At 37.8% G+C, this 25,939-nt stretch overlaps 1 protein-coding gene across 1 annotated transcript; it reads right to left on the reverse strand.

Annotated features, from left to right (window-relative positions):
- Positions 1–20,344: 20,344 nt before the first annotated feature.
- On the reverse strand, positions 20,345–25,677 carry LOC149226430 (uncharacterized). The gene is made up of 3 exons (XM_089380201.1): positions 24,990–25,677; positions 23,048–24,342; positions 20,345–22,822 (listed from the first exon to the last, which is right to left on the reverse strand). Exons 1-3 carry the CDS (start codon positions 25,675–25,677, stop codon positions 20,345–20,347), a joined length of 4,461 nt encoding a protein of 1,486 aa, XP_089236327.1.
- Positions 25,678–25,939: the final 262 nt, after the last annotated feature.

Here is a 25,939-nt window from a genome sequence, read left to right on the forward strand (position 1 = left end):
TATGACATCACACATATCCTTCAAGCAGATCACAGTCTTGACAATGGAACCATTTGTTGGCTTAGGGGGTCCTGACCTAGGTTTAGAGTTAGTTGCACAAACCAACAAATCCCTACACTACTGGCCCTTTTGGCAACAACCCACATAGTGCAGGCTGTGTTCTCACTCGAAGCACTATGGGGCGATGTAAGAACCAAGTTTCTGCACCTAGAGACAAGTGTGATATCTTTTGGCACCACAGATCTTCCTTCGTGTAGATTGATAAGCCCTTAGGGCGCGATACTGAAAATCTATTAAAACAACCTTCAGACCTTCGCAAAGGTCTATGATCGACTTTTGTGGAGCCTTATCAGTTGATTTATCCACTTACACGAATCAGAGAACAATCCTAGATTAGTGTTCGCGCAGATCTACTTAGGTTAATTAGAAAACATAGTATAATTCATCACAACCTTCGCGAAAGTACTTAACATGCATTGCATCTATCTATTAAGAGTTATTCAAGAGATTCGCACATCATTAGATTGATATTTCATAAACACATTATTCATCCACAACATATATTGTAAACATAAGTAACATAGATAAATATATATACATAATATTTCTTCGGTAATCTTCTTTATTGATCTCAAATATGGTATTACAGACTCAAAACTACCCTGCACACTCAGCTACAGGGGTCCACGCGCTTAGCTACAGACTCTACCGAGGCCTTTGTGCACTTAGTTGTAGAGCCTTTCTCTCCTATTTGACCCACTTCTTTGCGCTATCACTTCTAAGACTCCATTCATCATTCACATAGACATGTTGTATACTCTTTAAGACACACCTATTATAGCCTTTTACATATAATCCCATGGTCCACGGACCATGAGTGGATCTCGAAACCGACTCAACTTTTACAAAAAAAAGGGCCAAAACCCCTCTGACTCCTATCCATCTATGTGCTCTATATCCACAAATCTCAGAGAATTTACATTACTTACAAAAAATACATCAAAACTTGGGTTATTTTAACCCCAAAACTGACCTAGGGGACCCCATCCCAACATTTTAACATAGTAAACTCAATTAAGAACCAAAAAAAGTAATAAATTGACCATCATAAGTAACACTAAGGATTAATTTAAAAAATGGATGCTTATCAAGACTATGGTTTGGAGGTGTAATTACGATGATAAACTTGTTTAGAGACCACAACTCGGATTAAGACCAATGTAAAAGTAAATAAGTAAACTATAAGGTATTATAAATGAACGATCTAATTTAATATAATAAAATGATAAGTTATAAACCTACATAAAAAAGTTACATATTTCACACATATTATATAAATTAAAATACAAAGAACATAGATTAACTTAAAAGCTAAGTGTTAGACTTTAAAAATGAGTCAAGTCTAGTTAACAATGTAAATTTTAGCGACTTCAAATATTATGAACCTTTCAAGACTCCAATTATGGTTCGATACCAATGTTAGGAAGTCCAATAATATTGAATGCACTATAAAGGAAGAAAAAATCACATTTACAATAAAGCTCCATTAGACTACATTAAGAATATTTTTTATGTAGATTTTTTTTACTGTGAAATGGGACATGTTACACATTAGTAGTAATTTCAACAAGGAACTCATATTCCCCTGAACATGCACAAAACATGGTTAGTAAGGCCTAAAGACCATAAAGGAGAGGAAGGATTTCTTTCCCATGAAATCAATATTTACATATCAAAAGTTCATTCCTTTTCAATTTTGCAATGGTTATATTTTGTATCTATGAAACATGAAAAACATTAGCTAGGATAAATTTTATTCAATTATTTCTTGGGTGGGAGTTTGTTGTTTTAAGCGCAGTAAGGAAATCAGGAGGGATTTCTACTAGATGAAATCTGTCTTTAGATATGTAGAATTATCTTAGAATTATGAGTGTAATCTGCATGCCTCAACACACTTAATGTATCATTAATGTATTTGTCATCATGGCTAAGACTATCATTCGATCATTTATTATCATTTGTTGTAATAGTAGGGAGAGGATAAGTCCAACCTAGTAAAACTTGTACATATAGACTCATTAACCCCTAGGTAGAGAGGTTCTTCTATATAAGTACACCACAACTCACATTTTTATTCCAACATCTTGTGATATTGTTTATCTCCCTTATAAAGTGTCTTATGCCTAAGGGAACATATCTTCGTGCATCTCTTGTGTAGCACACATGTGCTTGAGCCTATCTAGCACACTTGGCTAAGTTCATCACAATTTGTAAATACTTGAGGACATGGCTAGAAGTTATGGCCAAATTCTTTCCACACTCTCTTACTGGGTTAGGCTTTAAATGGTTTGAAAACCTTATGAAGAACTCTATAGATAATTTTGATAAAATATGTGATATATTTTTGGGGATGTATTCTCTTAAACCAATCAATTTATTTGAAGTGGTTAGTCTTACATAATTAAAGCAACGAAAATGGGAAGTTCTGACCTATTCCATTCATAGATTTTAATTTTCGTTAGCTAGATGTGAGATGAAGTTCTCTCTATAGGAGCCTAGGAAAATCTTGGTAGAAGGTATAAGAGAAGATTTGCAACTAGAATGTACTAATAATGGATACATAACCTATTAGGATGATATCAATAAGGTGTTGGACTTAGCTTCTCTCTTAGGTGACCCACAATCAAGATTGACTAAGCCAAAAGGAAAGAAAAAGTATAATAATGTTGTAGGGGATGGTCTTACTGGTTTAGTGCATGATCTTGTTTCTTCTACTTCTTCCACTCATGCTAATCCACCCATAAAGAGACTTTTGAAAAAAAAGGATCAACCATCTTCTTTAAATCCTCTACCTATACAACCATCCACTCAACCTCCATCAACATTAATTGAGGCATCTCCACCATAACTAGTGGAACAACATTTTGACAAGCTTAGAAGGAATTGATTTTTTATTTTACCTTTCATTCGAGGAGGTATTACAATTATCGTAAGATATCGAGTCATTTTATGGAAGAATGTGTTATATACTAAAGAGTGAAGCACTTAAAGAATAATAGTCACTTCAAAGGAGACTTATCCACCCTAAAAAATCCCCATTGGAAATATTTTTATAATTGATTCCCTCAACATCCATCTTGATCTATTCATCCTTCAAAACCATCCACTTCTTTGCAAGAGACTTTATATAGTCAACCATCTACTTCTCCCACTCAATCTAGCCAGAAATGTAAGAGCTTTATTCATTGTTGAATTTATGCAAAAGTAGTATAATTTGATGTCAATATTATCATAAGAGCTTTAGCATATGATGGAGTTACACACTCTCAACCAGACTAAAGCTATAGTAATGCAATAAGAGCCCACTTGTATACCAAAAGGAAACCAATACCACTATACCTCTAGCTCCTGATAAGAAACTTATTAGATACCTATGGGAAGACCTCTCAGACAAGGGTCTTTTCCCTAGTCTTTCTTTAGTAGCAAATTTTTCCATCTAACATCTCTATTATGAAGTTGTTGTGCATTTTTCCCACCTTATGTGACTCTTTATTAGGAGAAATTTACCTAGCCCTATGATTTTATACACCTATATTCAATATAATTAAGTCCTCTTTGGTTAACCATGTTGTTACTACTTGTTGAAGTCTTAAATTGTTCCCTTTTTACTACCCTTTTCCATCTCCTTTCACCTTTTTGTCACCATTTTTATAGCAATCTTAGCATGATAATTTCTCAAGGTCAAGTTAAACTTATAAAAAAGGTATTTATCATTCATGTTTAGAATCTATGTTTTGTTATGAATTATAAGGGAAACATTCTTAGAATAACATAATCTTAAACATTCCGCAACTAATGTTGAATTCCAAAGAAATATCCATGGTTAAACAGGTTGTAACAGTTCAACAAAAATATGAAGAGTGTATGGATATGAAAAATAGTTATGAAATGGATGAAAACCTATCAACATGACTTAGTAGGCTATGAATATTGAGAAATATAAAAGCCAAATTCAAAGTCAAGATCTGAGAATGACGGTGCAACGATTAAGTAAAGGCAAAAAAAGAATAAGACAACATCGAGCGAGTGTGTTGAGGGCATGTTCAATCGTTAGGAGATGGTTCGAAAAGAATCTCTTATGACTTGCTCTTTCAGTAGCAAGTCATAAGGAGATAGAGTTTAAAAAAAAAATCTATTTCGTAGATGTCGAATTAGCTCATGTTGTATCGACATAAGACTCTTAAAAGTTGTTTAATGAAATTTTTATAAAAGTCATAAGGCTAGACCCAAAACATAGTTCGATTATTAAGTTTTATTGTGGTTTATTTTCAAGGCTATGATACATTTTCAAGATGAATACAATTCCTTCGTTCTCAATGAGTGCATAAAATATCTTTTGATTGTTAACAGACCTGCGCTCACGGGAGGGCCCATTGTCTTGTTGCAAGATTCTTTTATTTATTTTTATATTTCTAGTATGCTTATATTGTAGTAGTTCTCTCAGAATTTGCTTAATCAGTTTCATTACAAATATATTTTGACCAACTATTGTTTTGATTTCAGAGTACTCATAAAGGGAAATTATAAAAAAGATTTGATTTATATATGCATTCTCTTTCCAGATTTCATAGCTTAAGTCAATTCTTAGATGATAATAATAAGAGTTATTTTAGAATTAACTTCACAAACAAGTAATCATTTCAGAGTTACAAGCTATTTTCATCTAATCTTTCCTATGCAATTAGAAGTTAGGACCTTTTGATGAAATTCCTTTTATGTAATTAGTCTACAACTTCCTTATTGCAATCTAGTGTAGAAGTTATTTTATGCAAAATAGTCGTTATAGCGTTTTCAATTCTGCAAGTAGCATTAGATTCTTTTTCTTGCAATTTAGCATTTATTTTTATGCAAGTAGAAATAGGATTTGAATTCTACAATTAAGATATATTTTCAATTTTGCAAAGTAATGTACGTTTTAATGTAACTTTAAATTGAAAGAACATGTGCATAATTATTATCTAAATCTCATCAAAAACATTTTTCCATTTTTAGGTGAAGAAACAATCAATCCATAGAAAGGATCCTAGCATATATAGTTCACATTCATCACACAAGCACACGAACCTTGGTTGACAATTACTGAAGTAAGTTAAGAACGATTAAATTGCCCAACACTGCCCCTCGATCTCCTTTCTAGGTTGAGCAGCTTCGCCCCTCTCACTGGGAAACCATAGCCATAACCTGTATATTCATTTTCTTATGATCATTTCTTCTTTGACCCTCTTAAGTCACCAATTGGTGAGGAAATGGTCATAGTGTAAGGGCTTAGTTTCTAAATAGAGTGTGCTATAGAGCCTTTCTATGTTAAGTGTTACTTTGTAAACTAGAATTGTAACCTGAATGGGTTGTCAAATGATGTATTAGTTATCATGCATTATACTAATGTGAACATGAAACTTGTTGTCATCAATGTCATGGAAATCATCATTATAGTATAGTAATGACCCATGGTATTGTATGTATGAGGCCTATATAGAGGCTAGATACTCCCCATTGAGAGATGTCAAGGAATATTGTATGAATAGGCATATGGCTTGTGGAGTGTTCTCCTTCCTTGAGGAGTGAATGTATGGTGTTGCCCTACCTTAAGGGTTTGATTAATAAAGTGAAGCATTTGTATCTATATTCAAATATTGTTATTTTTGGTTATTATTCTTGGGTTTATTTCTATTATCAGATATTTTCAGATCAGATCTATAACAAGTGGTGCTAGAGCACTTTCTTAAGAAAAATGGAAATTTTTTTAAAATTTTTTGCAGGAATTTTTTGGGCGGTGAGTTTGAAGATCAGATCTGTATGTTCTGGTGCAAAATATGTAGAATCTAATTGTAGATCTGAGTTTTTGACGAAAAAATACTCAATTTGAAAAAAGCAATCAGTCGAATCGAAGTCCGGATGAAGGAGATCTTGCTGATTTAAAATATGTGGTGTTGCAGACATTTTTCGAGGCGGTGAGTTTGTAGATCAGATATGTATGATTTGGAGAAAAATATGCAAAATCTAATTGCATATATGAGTTGTTGACGAAAAAATACTCAATTTGAAAAAACAAATCAGTCGAATCGGAGTCCGAATGAAGGAGATCTTGTTGCTTTAAAAATCAGTGGTGTTGCAGACATTTTTTGGGGCGGTGAGTTTGTAGATCAGATATGTACAATTTGGGGCAAAATCCGCATAATCTAATTTCATATCTGCGTTTTTGACAAAAAAAATACTCAATTTGAAAAAAAAACCAGTCGAATCGGAGTCCGGATGAAGGAGATCTCGTTGATTTAAAAAATCAGTGGTGTTGCAGACATTTTTCGGGGCGGCGAGTTTGCAGATCAGAACTGTATGTTTTGGTGCAAAATCTACAAAATATAATTGCAGATATGGGTTTTTGGTGAAAAAACACCCATTTAAAAAAAAAATTGGCCGAAACAAAGTACGGATGAGGGAGATATTGCTGATTCCAGTGCCTAGATCAGGATTTCTATTACATGGGAAGATGTAGAATGGTTGTTCCATTTCAGAACATACGTCATAATAGAGATTCTGAGCAATATTAACTAAATTGTGGCCATTTCAAATTTTCACCAAGTAAGTGATTTTTTTTCCAAAACCCTCTTCATGGCTTCTAGCAAGGTTCTTATTTTTACAGGGAAAGATAATGGCCCTACTATTGAAGAATTCATAGAAAGAGAAAAGTCATTATGGCCAAAAAATTGGAAAAGTTTCCTATATCTTAGTATGAAAGAAGAGGCTACCATATGGTGGAACTCACTTGACAACAAGCAGTTGTCCAAACTTTCGGATGAAGAATTTGAAGAACTCCTTATGGAAAAATGGTCTCATGCTAGAAAACAAGGGAATGAGACATGTAAGGGGTTATTTTCTACTGGTATCTCCTTATTACATGTTCATGGATTGATTTAGAAGGAGAAGATCATTGTGTCTATAAATCCTAGTTGCAAGCATAATTTTATCAATGTTAATTTGGCAAAAAAATTGCAAGTTCCAACAAAGCACATTGAAAACATAGAGGTTGATAATGAGGATGTTCAAGTTTATAAAGATTTGAAGCTTTCTATGGATAAATATGTGTTGCATTTTGATTTTTATGCTTCAGATATGGCTAATGTGGATGTTGTTTTGGGATACCCTTGGATAGAATCTGTGGGTACTATCAATATTAATGTGCAAAAGAAATTCCTGAAGCTTTGGTATAAAAAGAAGAAAATTACATTACAGGATATTTCCATCAATAAATAGGTAGAGTCCACAGAGGTTGAAGTAAAAGATGTTCCAGGGGTTGACACATCTGATGATGAGCCCTTGATAGTCGACAACCAAACACAAACATCAAACTAGGCACCAGAAAAACAAGGAGAATCCAAGGAGGTTAAAGCAGAAAATATTACAGGTATTGATATATCAGATTAAGACTCAGTGGTTGAAGTAATATTAGAAGATAAGAAACAACAACAGACACCACAATAGGTACCAGCTACCAATCAAGCTCCATTAGGTGGTGAATTAAAGAAAAAGACACCGTTGGTTAAAACTTCAACATATCACCACCCACATCACCCCACAAGAAAACAACCAACAAGATGGCAACGAATTAGCCACAAGGACAACACCCTCGGCATGAAAGATAGAGAGGGACGATGATCCACCTACTACACATCAACACAGAAGAGCTGCTAAGGTCAACTTCCATCTCAAGCGAGTGAGGCACCAGCTAGATCGAGGATTCACCTTTCTCTGGGATGGCTAGATGTACGTGCATGGTACCAGTGGACTACTCTTTTTAGTAGATCTTATTATTTGTGTTCTTCCTATGTTTCGGGGACGAAACATGTTAAGGGGGGTGGAATGTAGTATACCTAAGGGGGATAATATGGGGTACAGAGAGAGGTACCTAAGGGAATACTGTAATAATGGGATGGGCCATAGTAATAAATAAGGTGGTTAACTCGTATCATGTAAGGGACCACAAGTAGTTAGCAATAATCTAATAATCCCATGGTATTAGTTAGATGGTATTGAGGGAACCATGGTAATGACCCTTGGTATTGTATGTATGAGACCTATATAGAAGCTAGATACTCCCCATTGAGAGATGTGAAGGAATATTGTATGAATAGGCATATGGCTTGTGGAGTGTTCTCCTTCCTTATGGAGTGAATGTATGGTGTTGCCCTACTTTAAGGGTTTTATTAATAAAGTGAATCATTTCCATATTCAAATCTTGTTATTCTTGGGTTTATTTCTATTATCGTATATTTTCAGATCAGATCTATAACAATCATCATCATCATTCACACCATTATTTTTGTTGATGATTACCTATATGACATTGATGATAATGATGAGAAAATGATGATAACCTAGACGATGATGCCAAAGATAATGATTATGATTATGAAAGTGACAAAATTTAAATACTGGGAAGATTGGCCAAGGTCATTACATCATCATCATCATCATTTTCATCATAACTGCCATCGTCTTTATCATCATTGTCATTATCATCATAATTAGAAATAATGTCATCATTATCGTCTTCATTATCATCATCGTCATGAGTATTGACACTATCATCAATTTTTCATAATTGTTAATGTCATAATATATCATCAATGCATAAAATATGATGAGTGTTGGAAAAGGGATGTAAAAGTGAACACAAAAATGAGGGAAAAATAGACACAAAATTGTATGAAATGTGGATGCAACATAAGTAGATGCAAAACAAGATGAAAAATATAACACAAAAGTGGTTGCAAAAGCATATGCAATAGTCAATGAAAAATAGGATGCAAACACATATGAAAAAATGGAGAAAACATGCGTACAATAGTAGGTCTAAAACTTGGCATGAATTGTGGTGAAACAAATGTGAATGCAACAACAGACATAGAAATGGACTCAGACTTGGATGCAAAATAAGATGCAAAAATGGATGTAAACATGGACACAAACATGGGTGAAATGATGGACACAAAACTAGATGAAAAAGTAAATGCAAAATGAGCTGTAAAACCTGATGTAAAAGTGGATGCAATAGGGGATGAAAAAATAAACTCGGACATAAAAGATGATGAAAATGTGAATGAAAAAGTGGAAGAAAATCTTTGCTTCAAAAATATATGCAAGATATGGAACAAATTATGGCACAACAAAAGTGGATGTAACAATAGACACAACAAAAGATGCAAACTTGGATGCAAAACAAGATGGAAAAAGGGATGTAAAATTGGATGCAAACATGGGTGAAACAGCCAAAACAAATTTGGATACAAAAAATGGATGCAATGGAAGTAGATGAAGAAGTATATACAAAATGAGACACAAAACCAAATGCATAAACCTGACACAAAAGTGGAGGCAAAAAGAGATGTAAATGTGCTTTGAGGTGCATCACTTCATCCAATATATTTAAGAGTGTGTGTACGTGGCATCTAGTTTTCAGATTGATCCAATTAATGATAATGTTTGAATCTCCAAATATCTTTAACTCTCTGCAGTCATGGTTTAATGCAAAGTGCATAAGATGTCTGATGGATATAAGTTCAGCAAAATTGTTTGTTCCCATGCCTAAGCCCATCTTCACTTTGTAATGATGATTCGCTGTTATATTAAGAAGGAATCCCCGCCACATCCATGCTGTTGAGCGGCTCCATCGAATAAGGCCCAAGGTATAGATTGTGTTAGCGCTTGAAATTTCACCTCAGGCTGAAACATGTAAACCTCAAGGCAACATCAAACCATTTAGCCTCGTAGCTAGCCCTACGGGGCAGGAGAAGGCTCTCTCCGGTCTATCTCGATAAAATCTTCAATAGATGAGATGACCAATAGGGTAACACTGATTTTAGGCTAGTAAACTGATCAAAAGGTTGATTTGGGGTTTTTTAGGGTTTTTGGTGGCAAATTGAGGGGATGGCAATTTTGGGTGCGGGGATTGGACACAGTTTCTGCAGGGGGTTCTTTGGGGCGAGGTAGGAGACAGTATTGATGCCTTTGATTGAGGTGGATGGTCAGGAATGAAAGGTGAGGAGCTAAAGAGAGCAAACAATAACTTTGAATTCTCTTTAGACAGTAGAAAACATTGAAATTAAACAAACTTAAAAGCAGAGCATGGCAGGCATGAATTCTTACTTTAACACTTCATTTGTTTAATGTGCAGAAGTAAAAGAAAGGAAATGAGTCACATAACACACTTACAAGTACATTGAGAAACACACCATCAACACATGAGTCCACAAGAATCCCAAAGAGGACTGCAAAACCCTGGTCTTCCTTAGCCAAAAATTGCAGAGATACAATGAATAATACAATGATAGCTTCTCCCTCAAGAGTCCAACCATGAAAATGAGCAAGAAAGTACATAATATAGATCATCTAACCTCTTTCCCTGCCTCCATGGGTCGAGCTCACTATCCTAGGAGCTATTTCAACCACTTCTAAACTAAGCACTACAAACTAGGCAGTCAAAACAACCTGCCTCTATAAGCTAGGAAACCAATTCATTCATTTAATATTTACCCTTTTCATGAATGAATCTTCTAGAAATGTTACATAAGAGTAAAAGTGTCTTACAAGTACAATAATTACATCAAAGAGAATCATAATTCACCCCAAAAAGTCAAACTGGGTCAAACTGCGTTTTTCTGAGCTGTACAATGCATTTTGGAAAAATCTGCCTGACGGGTCGCGCGCCCCTGCCTGACGGGTCGCGCACCTTTGGAGCCACTTTTGGGGCACTTTCAGGTGTCCAAATTGGGCACGAGTAGGCTTGTTGGAAAGGCCTGTGAGTCTAATTTCCACCCCAATTGGAATTTTTGAATTTGGAGTTCATTTACCTTGTCAAAAATCAAATCTCCCAAGACTGCTTTCTGCAGTTCAAAAAAGTGGCAGAAAGTCATTTTTTGCTAGTTTTTTTACTTTCTGGAGGCCCAAAACTTCACCAAATCTCAAGTCCATCCATGAGCATGTGTAACTTTGCATGAAAAATCTGGAAATGCTGAGTTTTTGTCAAATGTAGTTGCCATGATGAAGGGTCGCGCGGGGGGTGAGACCCGTTAATGGGAAAAACCTGCAAATTGCCTGAAAATGCCAAAATTCACTGAAAATTCTCAAAATTTCTTGGGATTTGTGCTGTGGCTAGGCTATTTAGTGCCTTGATCCTTGAGTGAAGCCTCAGCCAAGATACAGAGGGGATTGGGCCTCTTTCTCCGTTTTAGTGCCTCAATCAACCGCCTTTGAAACATTTTCATCTTTGTCTTGCACACATGCATTCTTGCCCAGTAATGGTTCTTCATGTTCCTCAGCAATCTCTTCTCTTGGTTGGCCTTAGCCAACAGCCTCTCCAAGTGTGAATTTACCCGGATGAGCATGGACTCTCGGTCAGCGGGCAATGGATCACCGGGTCTTCTTCGGTTCAAGATTCGGTCACTACGAATCCTCCACAACTCATCAAGTGCTTGCTCATCTTCCAGCTATTTGTTGCGCTGCTCGAGGTATGTGATGGTCCATTTTGCCCCTCTAATCTCCTTTGCAAGGCATCATTTTCAGCTCTAAGGTGCTGAATGATCTCGTTTGCCTCTCGACTAGGAGAACTGGCCTCAAGATCAACAAGCTCAATATCTGGAACTCCTGATGGCCCCTCATCAATCATGGGCTGTTTGCCCCTCCCTGGTACCTGTGCTGGTGAAGAAAGCGAGGCCCCTTCCACCTGATGTGGAGATAACACTCGCTGAGCCGATGAAGAAGGCGAGACCCCTTCCACCTGCTGTGGAGATAGTACTCGCCGAGCTGCTGCAAATAAGGCCCTCGGGCCTTTCTGATAGGTAACCAAAGGTGAGGAGCTGACATGTCTAGTGACAGGGATGTCATGCTGCTGTGATGGTCCTCCCTCCTCGTGAACAACCTCAGGATGTGGCGAGGGTGGTGCTGTGAAAAACTCATGAGAGATGAACTCCTCCCATGAGATGCCCTGCTGAGCCAACTGATGCAATACTACAAGCTGAATCAAACCATAATGGTACAGGCTCCTATACTGCTGTGCCGGGCTCTTCCTCTGCAACATGGGCACCATCCTTTGAATGTTCTGATAGAAGAAAACAGGGATGTTCATCATCCTCACTCGGGTGAAGTGCATCAAGAGGCGAATATGGTATGAATATACCTGTGAAAATCTGCCCTCACAGGTAAAATAGTGCATGATGAGCCTCATCATGGGAGCATACTCGCTCCTGAGAAACCTGAATGGAAATACACCTGCCAAATGTCTCATGAATGGTGGTCGGACAAAAGGCTCAAAGTGAACACTATCCAGCACCTTGCACTTATTCCACACCTCCCCAACATTAGGTATCCCTGTGGCATGTGAGATCACCTCGGGTGTCAATGTAAAGTTCACCCCTGCAAGGTTGACATGTCTATCATGCAAGTGTAAAACAAATAGGCGAGCCAACTCTCTGTGGTGCTGAATCCGAGAGATCCTCTCACAAAACTCATAGCAAGACATATACTGGAAACATGTGACTGCCATAGGACAAGCCTGTAACTCTGCTAAAGAGGTGGGCTCCTCTTGCCTATGATGTCCACCCTTACCACCCTTATGAGGCCTCCTCTGTACCTCAATCTCTGAAGCTGATGACTGGTCATCACTTTGCTCATAGGTTTCGGTTTCTGACATTGTTTAAAGAGCAAAGTGGAAAAACTGTGCTGCTGTTTCTGCCTGTAAAAAGTTGATTTATATGCTGTTTCAAGGGGACAAGGAACATGAAGGAAATGTTAGGGGAGGGACATTTTTACAAGGAAAATGGGAATACATGTATATAACAGGGAATTTAGGGAAAAACACTGCAAACATCACTGCACATGCATCATCAAATTCATGTGTTTACATGGGTATTATGAGGGGTAGGTTTAGGGCTTGATTTTTATTTTTTAAGGGAAAAGGGGTAGGGTTTATTTTCTTTTTTACAAATTTAAAAGGGAAATTTACATGGACATACAGGGAAAATGAAATGGGAATGAGGAAAAATGATTACAAGGGAAAAAACCATTGAAACAGCAACAAACCCTAGCAAATTTTTACAAATTTAATATACAGCCATATGGAGCGTTTTCTCTTGCACAATTTGATCATTAAAAACACATTCATGATGTCCTTCAAACATAACCAGCAATCATTTCCAAGTTTGGAGAACCTACCTCAAGCAATTTGATGATTTGGCGGGTGCTTGAACAAATTTGCAAGAAGGTTGGAAGGGAGGTCGCTGACGGGTCGCGCGCCTCACCCAACGGGTCGCGCGCCTCTGACGGGTCGCGCCCGTTAAAAAACTGAACTGCGGGAACCCCTCTGACGGGTCGCGCGCCTGGCCTGACGGGTCGCGCGCCTGTCAAACGCCCGAATTCGCTCAACTTTCACTCCTTTCACTCAATCACTCGCCCAAACTCTCTTGCAAGTGTCTTGGATGCACAATGAGAGTAAAAGGAGGGAGATTGGGTCTTTATAGGTTTCATTTGAATAAATTTCATGCTCAAACCCACTTTCTAATGTTTCTCTTTGACACTTTATAAAACTGACTTTTTGGTTTCCTTTGTCCTGAAATTGACTCATTTAGTGCTTTGGCTTGATTCTTTTTGCAGGGAGATCATCTGAGGGATCTTGGCAAGGGGACCAGGGTTACATGCTGTCCGCTGAAGTCTTTTGAACTTTCATCACTTTTTACAAAAATTTGAAAAATGACCTTGGCTTTAAAAACAGAGTTTTTAAATCCAAGGTGAAAATTAACTGTATAAGATAAAAAATTTCGAAGAAAAATCTTTACAATCATCCCTCTGGCTTGCTGAGCACTTATTGACCTTCAGAAACATGGCCTTGTAAACATACTTGACCAAAACCCTAGACCTAGGAATTTGACCTCAAGACAAGACAAGACAAGCTTGAAAGAGCTTAATGACTGAAATGACCTGATCCAGCAAATGCCAAGAGGGGTATAAATACACCAACTCCTCCATCAGGGTTATGGCATGCCTAATGGGATGCAAAAATTGACACTGATGATACACCTACCTATGCAAATGCAAAGAGTTTTGATCGCTGATGGAGGGCTCAAGACCGACTCTAACAGATTGATCAATTGGATCTGGGTCACCGGGTCTATGAATGCGAGCAGGTGTGATGGCTGGCAATTCATGGTATGCTGCGATAATTTTGGTGGTCACCGATTGCCAGCGAATCGATCCATTCTCAAAAATCATTTTATTTCTTGCCAGCGAGATCGCCCAGCTGATGATAAGGGGAAGGCACGCGCCATTTGAACCGGAGTGTGTTTGATACCAATTCTCCCATGCTGTAGAGATGGTTTCATTTTCCCATTTACTCACAATTCCTAGCTCCTCTGTTACTGTCTTCCATATCTGTTTAGTGACTTCACATGCAAGGAAGAGATGTGTAGTCGTTTCCGATTGTTGTTATTAAACGAGGTAACATATCCCATCTTCTTTCTTTTATGTTACTCTTTCTTATGGTTCTCCTTTTCCTTTGCAACATGTGGTCCAATGGCTAGTTATGTTATATATAACTTTATGTTTTGTTATATAATTACATTTTATATATAGTTTACATCAGTTACATACATAGATTATAGATTATAGATTTATAGATTATAGATTTACATACATAGATTTTATATATATATATATATATATATATGGGCTTAATAAAATTTAATTAAATAACAAAAAAAATGTAGTTTTGGACTTTAGTTTAGTTAATATTTTATTAAATACAATTGATTTTTTAAAACAAATTACTATATTTATTATTAAAAAAATATTTAAAATATAAATTAATTTAAATTTAAAATAAAGATGAAATAGAAATTTTTATTTGATAAATAGAGGTTCACCATAAGCAACCATATTCATCATGTCAATTTGAAGATCTTAATTTATTTATTTATTGGTTATAGTTTAGTTTCTTTGAAGTTTTGAAGTTTTTTTGGGCATATTTTTTGTGATGTTTGTTAGAAATTTAAAATGTGTTTTAAATAACAACTTTTTTTTTTGAAATATCTATTCACTAAATTCCTAAGAAAAATCTTTAAAGCCTAAAATAATTAAAAAAAAAAAAAGATTGCCATAGAAAAAATTCATAATAAACATGGTACCATTGCAATGATTGAAAACTTATACAATGAAATGAAGAAAATAAAATAAAACCTAAATTATAGTTTTTTTAAGTGTCTTTTTTATGGTTTTTTAAGTTGTTTTTTAAGTTTTCAAGTGTTATATTAGTAGTCTTTTTTGTTTTCAAGGGTTTTCTTGGTGGCTTTGTGGTTTTCATGGTGGTTTTAGTGGTTTATTTTGTGGTTTTTGTGTGGTAAGTTTTTATCTCAAAATAATTTATTCTATTTTGCAAAAATAAAAAATAAAAGAGACATAAAACTATAGGAAACCTAAGTTGGCTTGAGCCTCTTAGACATTATCAATGTGGGTGCTCAAGTAGATCAAGCTCCTTCATCTCGTTAGAGCGAGGTAGTCAATTGAGCTCATTCTTCCTCTAGGTCTAGGAAAAATGGCTTGTGGAGAGTGCAATAAGGATTTTGATAAGAAATAAGGTCTCCATCAAGCCCTAACACACCACAAAACTCAATCAAGAGCTAAAGCACAATGGAGCTCCTACCTCTAGTACATAGGATCTAGATCTAGGGTTTTTTTTAATATTCCATCTATTTCTAGCTCTCAATTACCTAAATAGAGTACATGAAAATGACTCTTTTTTCACCTAAACTCTCCCTCCCTTTGCCAAAAAGCTCGCTCTCTCTCTCTCTCTCTCTCTCTCTCTCTCTCTCTATCCTAGTTTTGGAATAAAAAAAAACTATTTTGTATTTTATGTAATTTTGACAATAGTTGAATTTCAACATTGGGTTGAAGACTATGGATTTTAGCAATCATGGGACACCAAGGTTTTTGAGGAATGGAATTTCACTAGCTCACCAAAACTTTGGTCCCCATTACTTTACGAAACTTGAATGGACAAAAATTAGTAGATAGGATCATAACTTGGATGCCAAGTTCACCGTACTCTTCCTTTAGATTCAATGTTAAAATGTATGGAGAAGGATCCAATAACAATGGAGCTTATGAGCACTTTCATTTCTCAAGACATTAGCTCCAACCCAATTATTATTGAGGTTTCATTTCTCAAGACATTAGCTCCAACCCAATTATTATTGAGGTTAAGGATGTACTAGACGAGAAAAAACCCAACAAAGTTAAGGAAAATGAGATATCCCTCATTCATGCCTATATCATTCTTCCTCTTGATCATGTATCTACTCTTTTTAATAATGCTCTTTAGAATTTTGCTTTTATGAGTTTAGTTTTAAGATCATACTTTTACAAAGAATTATTATCACTTTTATGGATTTTTATACAATAGTTTGACCTTTCTAGATAGTTGGCAATATTACTTTTGGTATCATATTAATATAAAATTAGATCAATTTAAAAGAAAAAATCTCTAAGATAAAAAATTGTCCATACAAAAGTCTTTTTCTTATGGGCATAAATTAAACATGCTTCTATAGAAAGTTTTTAAAATTTCCTAATCATATTTTAAACTATTAAAAAAAAGACAAACAATTAAAATTATTACAAGTCTTTTAATGAAACATCACATGCTCAAAACAATAATGCACTATAGGATTTCTTACCTTCCCATAGAGATTGTAAAAGCTAAGAATATGAAGTCTAGCTTCACTTGTGAGTTTAAAAGAATCTGGTCTTTGTTACATAAAGAAGATTATGTTAAATGATTAAAATAGAAAAAGTGAATATTTAATTTAGCATGACTACACATCACTTACAACTCTCAAAGCAAGCAAGGAGAAAGCCCGCCCCAACAAATCAACAGTTATGAGGATTTGAATACCGCAGAAAATAAATCTTCATTTAACAGCAAAGCAGATCTCCTAAACCAAACTTCTCCGACTATAGATCGCGAAGCTAAGACACCAATGTCCCAAGAACCAGAAGAGATGAAGGAGATGCAAGACAAAGGAAGTTGGAAGACCGTAGAGAAAAGAAAGAAAGCTACAACACCAATCTCGCCAAGAAAGACGAGGAGCCAGACAAGTAAAAATTAAGAAAATTGTAGGTCCGATAGACCAATTTGGTCTCAGTGGACGTTAACCATCATCATCATCATCATCATTAAAAAAAAAACTTATAATTCAATTTATTATATTAATTATTACAAATTTATACTCCGGTTATTTTGAGAAATAAAAGTAAAATGGAAACCTTTTTGAGAATAATACCGCTTGCACACACTTTAAACCCACCGACTCCAATTAGTTAAAATAAAATAAAATATTTAAATATAATTTATAAATCCAGTCATGAAATCTATATAAAAAAGGGCATATCAAATTTTAGAATCTATTATTCCTTCCTTTAAAATGAATTATCAAAAATAAAATACATATAAATCATAGCATATATTCATGTTAATATATCATACATTGATTTTGGAATCCCAGGTGAATCAATCTTAATGCGTTTAATCAAAGTTGTAGATTGATCATTTCTTAACAAAGTGGATGTCCAAGCGATCTTAAGTATTGGGACTCGAAATAATCATTACCTTTATAAAGTGATGGTTTTGATCGGGAGAAATTTTGGGAATGTGTAGTATTTAGGTTTATAAATGAAATAAATAAATAAAAATCGAAAAATGCGGAGTTATTAAGTTTAAAATCAAGTTTATATTTGTTAGAATTTTATAATATAAATATTTTAAATAATTATTTTTAAATAATAGGATGAAATTTGATTTTAAAATAACAATTATGCTAAATATCACATTTATATTTAAATAAATGAAATATGATTTTAAGATAATAATTAAGTTAAATATTAAATTGATGTATAACATAAGAGTATTTTTTTTTCATGATATTGTATATTTAAAAAACAAAAAATTAATAATATTGAAAATGAAATATAAATTTTAGATTTATTTTAATTTTTGAACTATCAAATTTCTAAAGTGATCAATTTTTTTTTTACTTTGAAATAATTTTGTATTTTAAGAAATTTGATCATTTATCTCAAGAGATTTGATCATTTTCCTTTTAATAAATTCAAAATTAAGATAATTCTAAACGAGTTTAATTATTATTTATAGCTATAATTATTATTACTTTTTTATTTTATTTGATAAAATCAAAATATTTTACTCATAGTTATAATTAAGAATTATTTTTGTCTAGTAAAAAATTTTACAAAACATTACAATATCTCTAAAACATTACAAAATCTTTATTTTATAGAGTCTCTCTCCACACAATAATATTAAATATTTTTTGTATTCAAGCCTCTGTGATCCATAATTAATTAAACAAAGTCTTTGGTAGAATTTTTGACCGAAGCCTTTTTTGTATTCAAGCTTCTGTGATCCATAATTAATTAAACAAAGTCTTTGGTAGAATTTTTGACCGAAGCCTTTAGAACCAACAAGTGGTTCATTTACAAGATTAAGAGGTAGACCATGGCAAATGGTTAAATAGAGAGCAACGTAGAGACATAATTTCAAGTAAGGAAGGAAAAGAGTCTCTACATCATTTTAGAAAAGCTAGATGTGTCTTCAACTTGGAAACCCTTACACGAGGATGTTCAAAGTGATGAACTTTAATAGTAGTGGCCCTTCCGTATAGGGTATTAATTTATGGTATAGGGTATTAATTTATGTATTGAAGCTTCTGTGATCCATAATTAATTAAACAAAGTCTTTCGGTAGAAATCACATGAGAAAATTTTTGGTCGCTTTTCTAACCAACAAGTGTGGTTCATCATCAAGACCAGATGCCATGGCGAAGACTTAAATAGAGAGCAATGTAGAGACATAATTTCAAGTAATAGAGGAAAAGAGTCTCTACATAGTTTTAAAAATCTGCCTTCAACTTGAAAAGCAACCGTTCAAAGTGATGAAATTTAATAGTAGTGGCCCTCCATATAGACTTTGTTTAATATTAAATATATTAATAAAAAATATATCAATTAAATAAGCTTAAAAATAATTATTATAATATTTAAATGAAATGAAAACGATTAAACACGCGTTAAAATTAAATTTAATCCCTTCAGTGGTATGGTCGGCCAGCCCATAACTTCCCATCGAAATGGTGGCGTCTAAAATTGAGCTATCACAAGATTGGCTACGGAGGAATTAATTTAGACAGTAATGACAGGCCGTGACGTCCATGAAATCAAATCCATATCCGTACTCTTCGAGACCTGCAGATAAAGTAAGAGGATGAAATCAAATCCATATCCGTATTCTTACCACGTGGTTTCGTTAGTGGATACCATAATTTGATATTGTAAAATATCTTTTGGATTCACTTTGTTTCCTTAAATTTGATTTTAGTGAATTTATCTTGTACTGGAGAATTTGGGTCGAGTGGCATGAAGTGATAGTGATTACATTATATATGTTTATGAATTTAGTTTTTGTTCTGGGATAAAATAAATTTTAAGTATTATTATTGTTTTAGGTTTAAATATTTTAAAAGGGTGGAAGATGAAAGTTAATTTTGGGGAATTAAAATATGTTAAAGGGCATTTAAGTTAGTTTGAGTTTTTCTTAATTTTTGTAATACAATTTCATAATGGGTAGATTGTTTTTCTATCCAATAGCTTGTTGGCCCAAAAATAAGTCCAACCTAATTAAAAAAAGAAAAGAAAGAAAGAAGTTTAAAAACAAATACAACACAAATAAATTGAATAAAATATATAGGACAGTTTTTTTTTTTTCACATGGAAAAAAGTCGCAATTTTCATTAATATAGAAAATTACATTTTGCAGATGTGTTAACATATACTGAGTGAGACCATCTCCTTCTCTGTTCAGATCATGGTGTATATATACAGCATGTATATTCATCCATAAATTCTGTACCAAAAAAGAAAGAACCAAAGATCACTTAACTTTTCCTCCACGCAGGGAGGGACAATAAACTGTAAATGTTCATATCTCCGCGTATGATCAGCAGAGCAGAAACATATAACTATTAAAGGTTCCAGCCTATGAAATATAAGTCTCCGCGCATGTTCAACAGAGCAGTAGTCAAAAAATAATGAGAGTTCCGGCCTGTGTCGACCGTGAAGTCCATAAGCTATTACTATATAAGCGTATTGCTGTTATAAAAAACTATAGTGTTTATGACACACCGTGCATATAAGTATAAAAAAAAAGTATTTAAATGATGGTGCCAATCTACTGTGTGTTTCCTCTTTGAGCTCGCAGGTCTATGTATGGCCTGTGATGGTAACGGTAGATGGTCCCATCCATGTTCTCCTCCACTAACCAGTCTTCCTCTTGCCTCTGCGCTGCTTGTTTGGACAATTGGTCTGCCCCTGAGTTGCGCTCCCTGTAAATATGATTACAATCAAATTTTTCATAAGCAGCAATTAGCCTGTGTGATTCCACCAGCAGATGTTGTAAAGAAAATACATTACAGTTTGATTTTCTGTTGATCCAATTACAAACTATTTGAGAATCTCCAAATAATTGTAATTTTGTGCATTGTTTCTGTAGTGCAAAATGAATCAAATTCATGGCCGTGGAGAGCTCAGCGAAATTGTTGGTTCCTCTCCCCAAAAACATCTGAAGCTTGTAATAGTGAGATTCCCGGAGGTAGAGCAGAGCGCCCCCACCGCATCCAATGGCTTGGGCTGAGCCATCAAAATAGGCCCAGGGGTAGGATTTGTCAATGAGCTCAGGGGAGATGGTTCGGGGCTGGGCAGGGGGAGGGTCGTCCGGGAGGAGGGCATAATCAGCCATGGTGTGGGCTCTGATGGAGGGCCAGGATGGTATCCGATGATCGAAGATGGAGCGATTGCGCGCCATCCAGATTGACCAGCACATAAGGAGAGGGATGTTCCGAGCCTTGCCCGAGTGGTGTTCAAACCAGTGAATCCAGGCGTCCATGATGTTTTGGCCAACCCATCTGTGGGGGGAGGAGAGATCAGAGGTGATGTGGGACCATTGTTCCATAACCACAGGGCAATGTAAGAAGAGGTGTTCTGTATCTTCGTCACTGTTCTTGCATAGATGGCACCAGAAAGGTCCATGAAAAGATCTTTTCTTCAGGTTTGAGCCCGTAGGTACTTTGTTGAAGAGGATAGCCCACATCAGCATTCGGGTCCTAGGGGCGGCTTTGAGCTGCCAGATGGCCTTCCACCACTGCTGTGGTTGTTCAGGCTGGAATTGGTTCATAAGCTGCAGGTACCCTTCCTTTGGAGTATATGAACCATGTTTTGAATGGGCCCATACCAACTCGTCATACTCCTCAGTAATTCTAATGCGAGCTTGGCTCAGCGCATCAATGTAGTTCTCCCATTCAGTCCTCCACTGTTCCGGAATGTGAAGGGCATCAGCCGATCTCCAAGCTTGTTGGAATAAGTTGGAATTTGTATTATCGGCAATATGTGCAATATGAGTGATGCCCTGTTCCGTCAGATGTTCTCTTAGCTGTGCTGTGATCTGATGGGTATTGCCACATCCGATCCAAGGGTCGATGCCGATACGAACTGAGTTCCCTTGTTGAATCCGCCAGGTTAGGCCGTCCCGGATGAGAGGGAGGGAGGTGATGACCGCCTTCCAGATGTTGGAGTATCTTCCCTGTTCTCTTTGCTCTCTGCGGATCCAGCTGTGAATGCTCTCCGGGGCTATATATTTATCCTCTACCACTCTTTTCCAGAGGCTGTTTGTTGTGAGCAATTGCCAACCTAGTTTTGCAGCCAGGGCTTTAGAGAAGAGATCTAGTCTTTTAATGCCCCAACCTCCCCATTTTTTTGGCCTTGCTATAGTATCCCACTTGACCCAAGCGAAGAGGTTTCCTTGCTTATTTCCTTTCCACAGAAAACTACAGCAGATCCTTTGTAGACGGCTTAGAATACCTCTGGGGATCCAGGCCAGCGACATCCAATATATTGGTGTAGCCTCCAGGACTGCTTTGATGAGTGTGAGTCTTCCAGCCTTGGTGAGATATCTGTTGTACCAAACATTTAGTCTTTTCTCCACCTTGGCTATGAGCCAGGTCCAGTCCGCAATTTTATATCCCCCATGCTTGATCCTGAAGCCCAGGTATTTTAGGCCTGCCTCCATCTGATGAATTTGAAAAGGGAAGCGGTTCTCCATGAAGTTTATCTCATTTGCGGAGCATCCAACAACAGTGAGAGTTGATTTTTGGATGTTGATTACCATGCCTGTGGCTTTCTGGAAGAGATCAAATATGTGTCTTAATGCAGATGTGTCGGCCAGGCTACCATTAAGGAAAATAAGCACATCGTCCACAAACAGCAGATGAGTGAGGGAGCAGTTATCAGTGATTTTGATCCCTTTTATCCTTCCCCTGCTGTGTTCTGATGCTATCAATCGGCTGAGCCCTTCCATGATAATGAGGAAAAGAAGAGGGGATAGGGGGCAACCCTGGCGGAGGCCCCTCTCCGCTGTAAAGGAGGGAGAGGGGGATCCATTGAGGAGGACACTGTATGAGACCTCGGAGATGCAATTCATGATCCATTTAATGTAGATGAAGGGGAAACCCAAGTGAGTGAGGAGCATGCGAATATAGAGGTGATTGACCCTATCAAAGGCTTTGGAGAGGTCAACTTTGAGGATCATACCTTTCAGGCGCTTGATATGCATCGAGTGAAGAAGTTCTTGTGCGGTGCCAATGGCTTCATGAATCTGACGGCGGTGAAGAAAAGCAAATTGTTCAGGGGAGATGTGGGCCGAGAGGATGGGCCGGAGTCTGTTGGCTAGGATCTTGGCCCAGATCTTATAGAGGCAGTTACAGAGCGAGATAGGCCGGAAGTCATCAAAAGAGGAGGGCTTGTCCGATTTAGGGATCAAGGCTAGGAAAGTAGATTTGATGGCTGAAGGAGTGCCAGAGAGGCAGCATTGTTTAAGTACCTTAAGGAGATCAGGCCCTATAAGCTCAAAGAAAGCTAAATAGAATTCAATGGTCCATCCATCAGGGCCCGGGCTCTTGTCCTTCTGAAATCCCCGCATTGTAGCTTCCATTTCCTCCATAGTAATATCTCTAATAAGCTCACCGGCCTCATCATTGTCCACAAATCTAGGGAAGAGCTCAGCTACTCTCATGATTTCTAGCAGGTTTGCTTCCCTTGGGGCTGCATATATATTCCTGAAATGGGAGGAGGCTAGGAAAGCAAGTTCCCTAGATTTGTTGATCCTGTGGCCCTGATCATCTTGCAATTCCCAAATAGTGTTGATCGCTTTCCTTCCATTTGCAAAACGATGAAAAAAATTTGTGTTCTCATCCCCTTCTTTTAGCCAAATGGCCCTGCTCCTAAGCCTCCAACTGGCTTCGCGGTCGCGAAGGATTTGTGATCTCTGACTGATGAGGCCTCCATATGAGGATTTTTGATCCGGGGAGATGTAAGTGCCCGAGGATAGAGATTCGCATTCAGCAATAGCTTGTTCAGCTAGAGAGATCGTCTGGTCATCTCGGAGTCTCTTTTGATGCGCCCATTTCCTGGAGAGAATCCTGATTTCAGAGAGATTCTTTAGAAAGCAGGGGATCGGGTCAGCATCGATCAGCAGGGGATGTGATTTCCAGTAATCCGAGATGAGAGTGATGTATTCAGGGTCCCGAAGCCAGGAGGAGTTGAACTTGAACGGGGCCTTGCTGTTCTGAATTCTTGCTCCAATTTCAAAATATATCGGTCTGTGATCCGATATGCCCCCACTTCCCACCCATTGCCTGGATCTGGGGTGATTGCAGTGGAGGGCCTCCTTAATGATAAATCGGTCCAGTCTTCTGGCTAGGCTGTGTTCCCCCACTCTGTTATTCTTCCAAGTGTACTGTAGCTTTGCCGATGGGATGTCTATCCAGTGGTGGTCCTCCAGTATGTGCCCAAAGAAGTCCGAGAGCGGATCAATCTGCCCCAGATGACCCCAGGATTCAGCATGTCCCAAGGAGAAATTCAAATCGCCTCCTAGAATTATGTTCTCAGCAAGGAGGAGGGGGGAGTTTATAAGCTTTCTCCAGAATTGTTCCCTATTTGTGCATGGTCCATAAACATTGAGGATACGAAGATCCTCCTCTAGCTCCTTTGAGTAGAAATCAGCCCCCAGGTAACCCAAACCACCCCAAATGTTTATCAGCTTTATGGAGGTGTTTTTGAACCCAAAGGCTATTCCCCCCGAACGTCCAGAGACATCCAGGGCAGAGAAAGTCCAGCCTGGCAGCCAAGAGCTGAGAATAGATGAAGCCAGGTCAGCTATACATAAAGTTTCTTGCAGTAAAATAATATCCACCGGATCCGAGAAGATGAGTCTCTTAAGGGCCAGTTTTTTCTCAAGGCTGACCAGCCCTCTGCAGTTGAAGGACATAATTTTCATGGAGGGGAGTGGGGGAGGGTAGCTGGTGCTCTAAGTACCCAGTCGATGGTTTGTTGTTTACCCTGGAGGACATCTACCCCAGCTTGTTCCTTAGCTTTTTTTAATTTGGGGGGGCGGCCTCTACCTTGTTTAGGTGAGAGGAAGTGGGGCTCAACAGGTAGTCCGACAGCACCCAATTCCAGACGTTTGGAAGCCGAGCGAGTGGCATACCTCGGGGATGAGTTAACAGAAGGGGAGGGTGAGGAGGAGGGGTGAGTGGGGAAGGATGGGAGGGAGCAGGGGGATAGCAGCCCTGAAGGTTGGGGAATAGGACAGGTAGGGTAGTACGATCGGGAGGGGGGATGAGGCATGTTGGATACCTTGACCAGGTCAAGGGCTGAGGGGGAGGAAGGGAGGGGTATCTTGAGAGGGTGAAGAGAGGGGAGGGGGTGTGAAACATTCAACAAATGTATATGCGGAGCAGAAACATTTGAGGGGAGAAACGTACCCGATGAGAATACAACACCTTTGGCCGCCTTTGAGCGCGTCACTGGTGGAGATGGAGGCCGAGCAGGGGTACCTCCTTGCTTCCGTTGTCTGGGGACCATTGGAGCTTCCACCGTATCAGATGTAATGTTGTGCGCTGCCCGTGGTGCCGTCGCCGCCTGAGGATCAGGTAGAACCGTAGTTGCCGGGGCCTCCTGCGAATTGGGGGGGTTCTGCTCCTTTTTTAGTAGCGGGCAGTCTTTATAGAGGTGACCCACCTGATGGCATCTCCTGCAGCGGTATGGGATGCCCTCATAGTCCAATTTTTGTTTCCTGGAGGAATTTTTCCACTGGATGTGAATGTATTCGTGCATGCCGCCTCTGGTGTCGAGATGGACCAGGATCCGGGCATATGCCATCGCCCCCGTCTGAATAAATGTCTTGTCCGACTCCATAAATGTACCCAAAGTGTTTCCAATTCTTCTGAAGATGTCCTCCGACCAGTATTGGGGAGGCAGTCCTGGGAGCCTGACCCAAACCGGTCCAATTCCAGTCTGTTCCGTTTCAGGATCAAATAGAGGCGACCAGCGTTTGAGGAGGACCGGTGCCTTCTCGAAATGCCAGAATGAGGAAAGAACCCAACTAGTGTGATCCGCTCTTGCAAATCGCAGAGCAAACCATCCTCTGACAAAAGTCTGGACCGATGGCATCTCCACCAAGTATTTGCCCCAAATCTCCGATGCCCACTACTTCAGTTTGTCTGCAGAGATTTGACGACCCCTGATTCGGCCCACCAGAACTCGGTCGGCAAGATCCATAGCGTCTCCCCACTGTATGTCCTCTTCGAGCCTAAGGAAAGCGTCCTCAGGCCTCGATTTGTAACAGTGTTGCTTCTTCGAGGGTCGGGCGGACATACGGCTAGGGTGATCAGCAGTCCCAGGGATCGAAATCGGGGGGTCAGGGAGGGGGTTA

This window comes from Pinus tabuliformis, chromosome J (assembly GCF_031772625.1).
Source record: "Pinus tabuliformis cultivar Carrire ecotype Pingquan chromosome J, CPIR1, whole genome shotgun sequence".
In the NCBI taxonomy this organism is placed as follows: domain Eukaryota; kingdom Viridiplantae; phylum Streptophyta; class Pinopsida; order Pinales; family Pinaceae; genus Pinus; species Pinus tabuliformis.

Bases quoted from the DNA above. Each gene is read 5' to 3' on its own strand.
- LOC149226430 (XM_089380201.1), bottom strand. From the start codon at position 25,677: ATGCCATCGGTCCAGACTTTTGTCAGAGGATGGTTTGCTCTGCGATTT. The intron at 24,343-24,989 runs GTACGTTTCTCC...CTTGGCTGCCAG, and splicing joins AGGTGTTGTATTCTCATCGG to GCTGGACTTTCTCTGCCCTG. The intron at 22,823-23,047 runs GTACTTAAACAA...CACCGCCGTCAG, and splicing joins TAGGGCCTGATCTCCTTAAG to ATTCATGAAGCCATTGGCAC.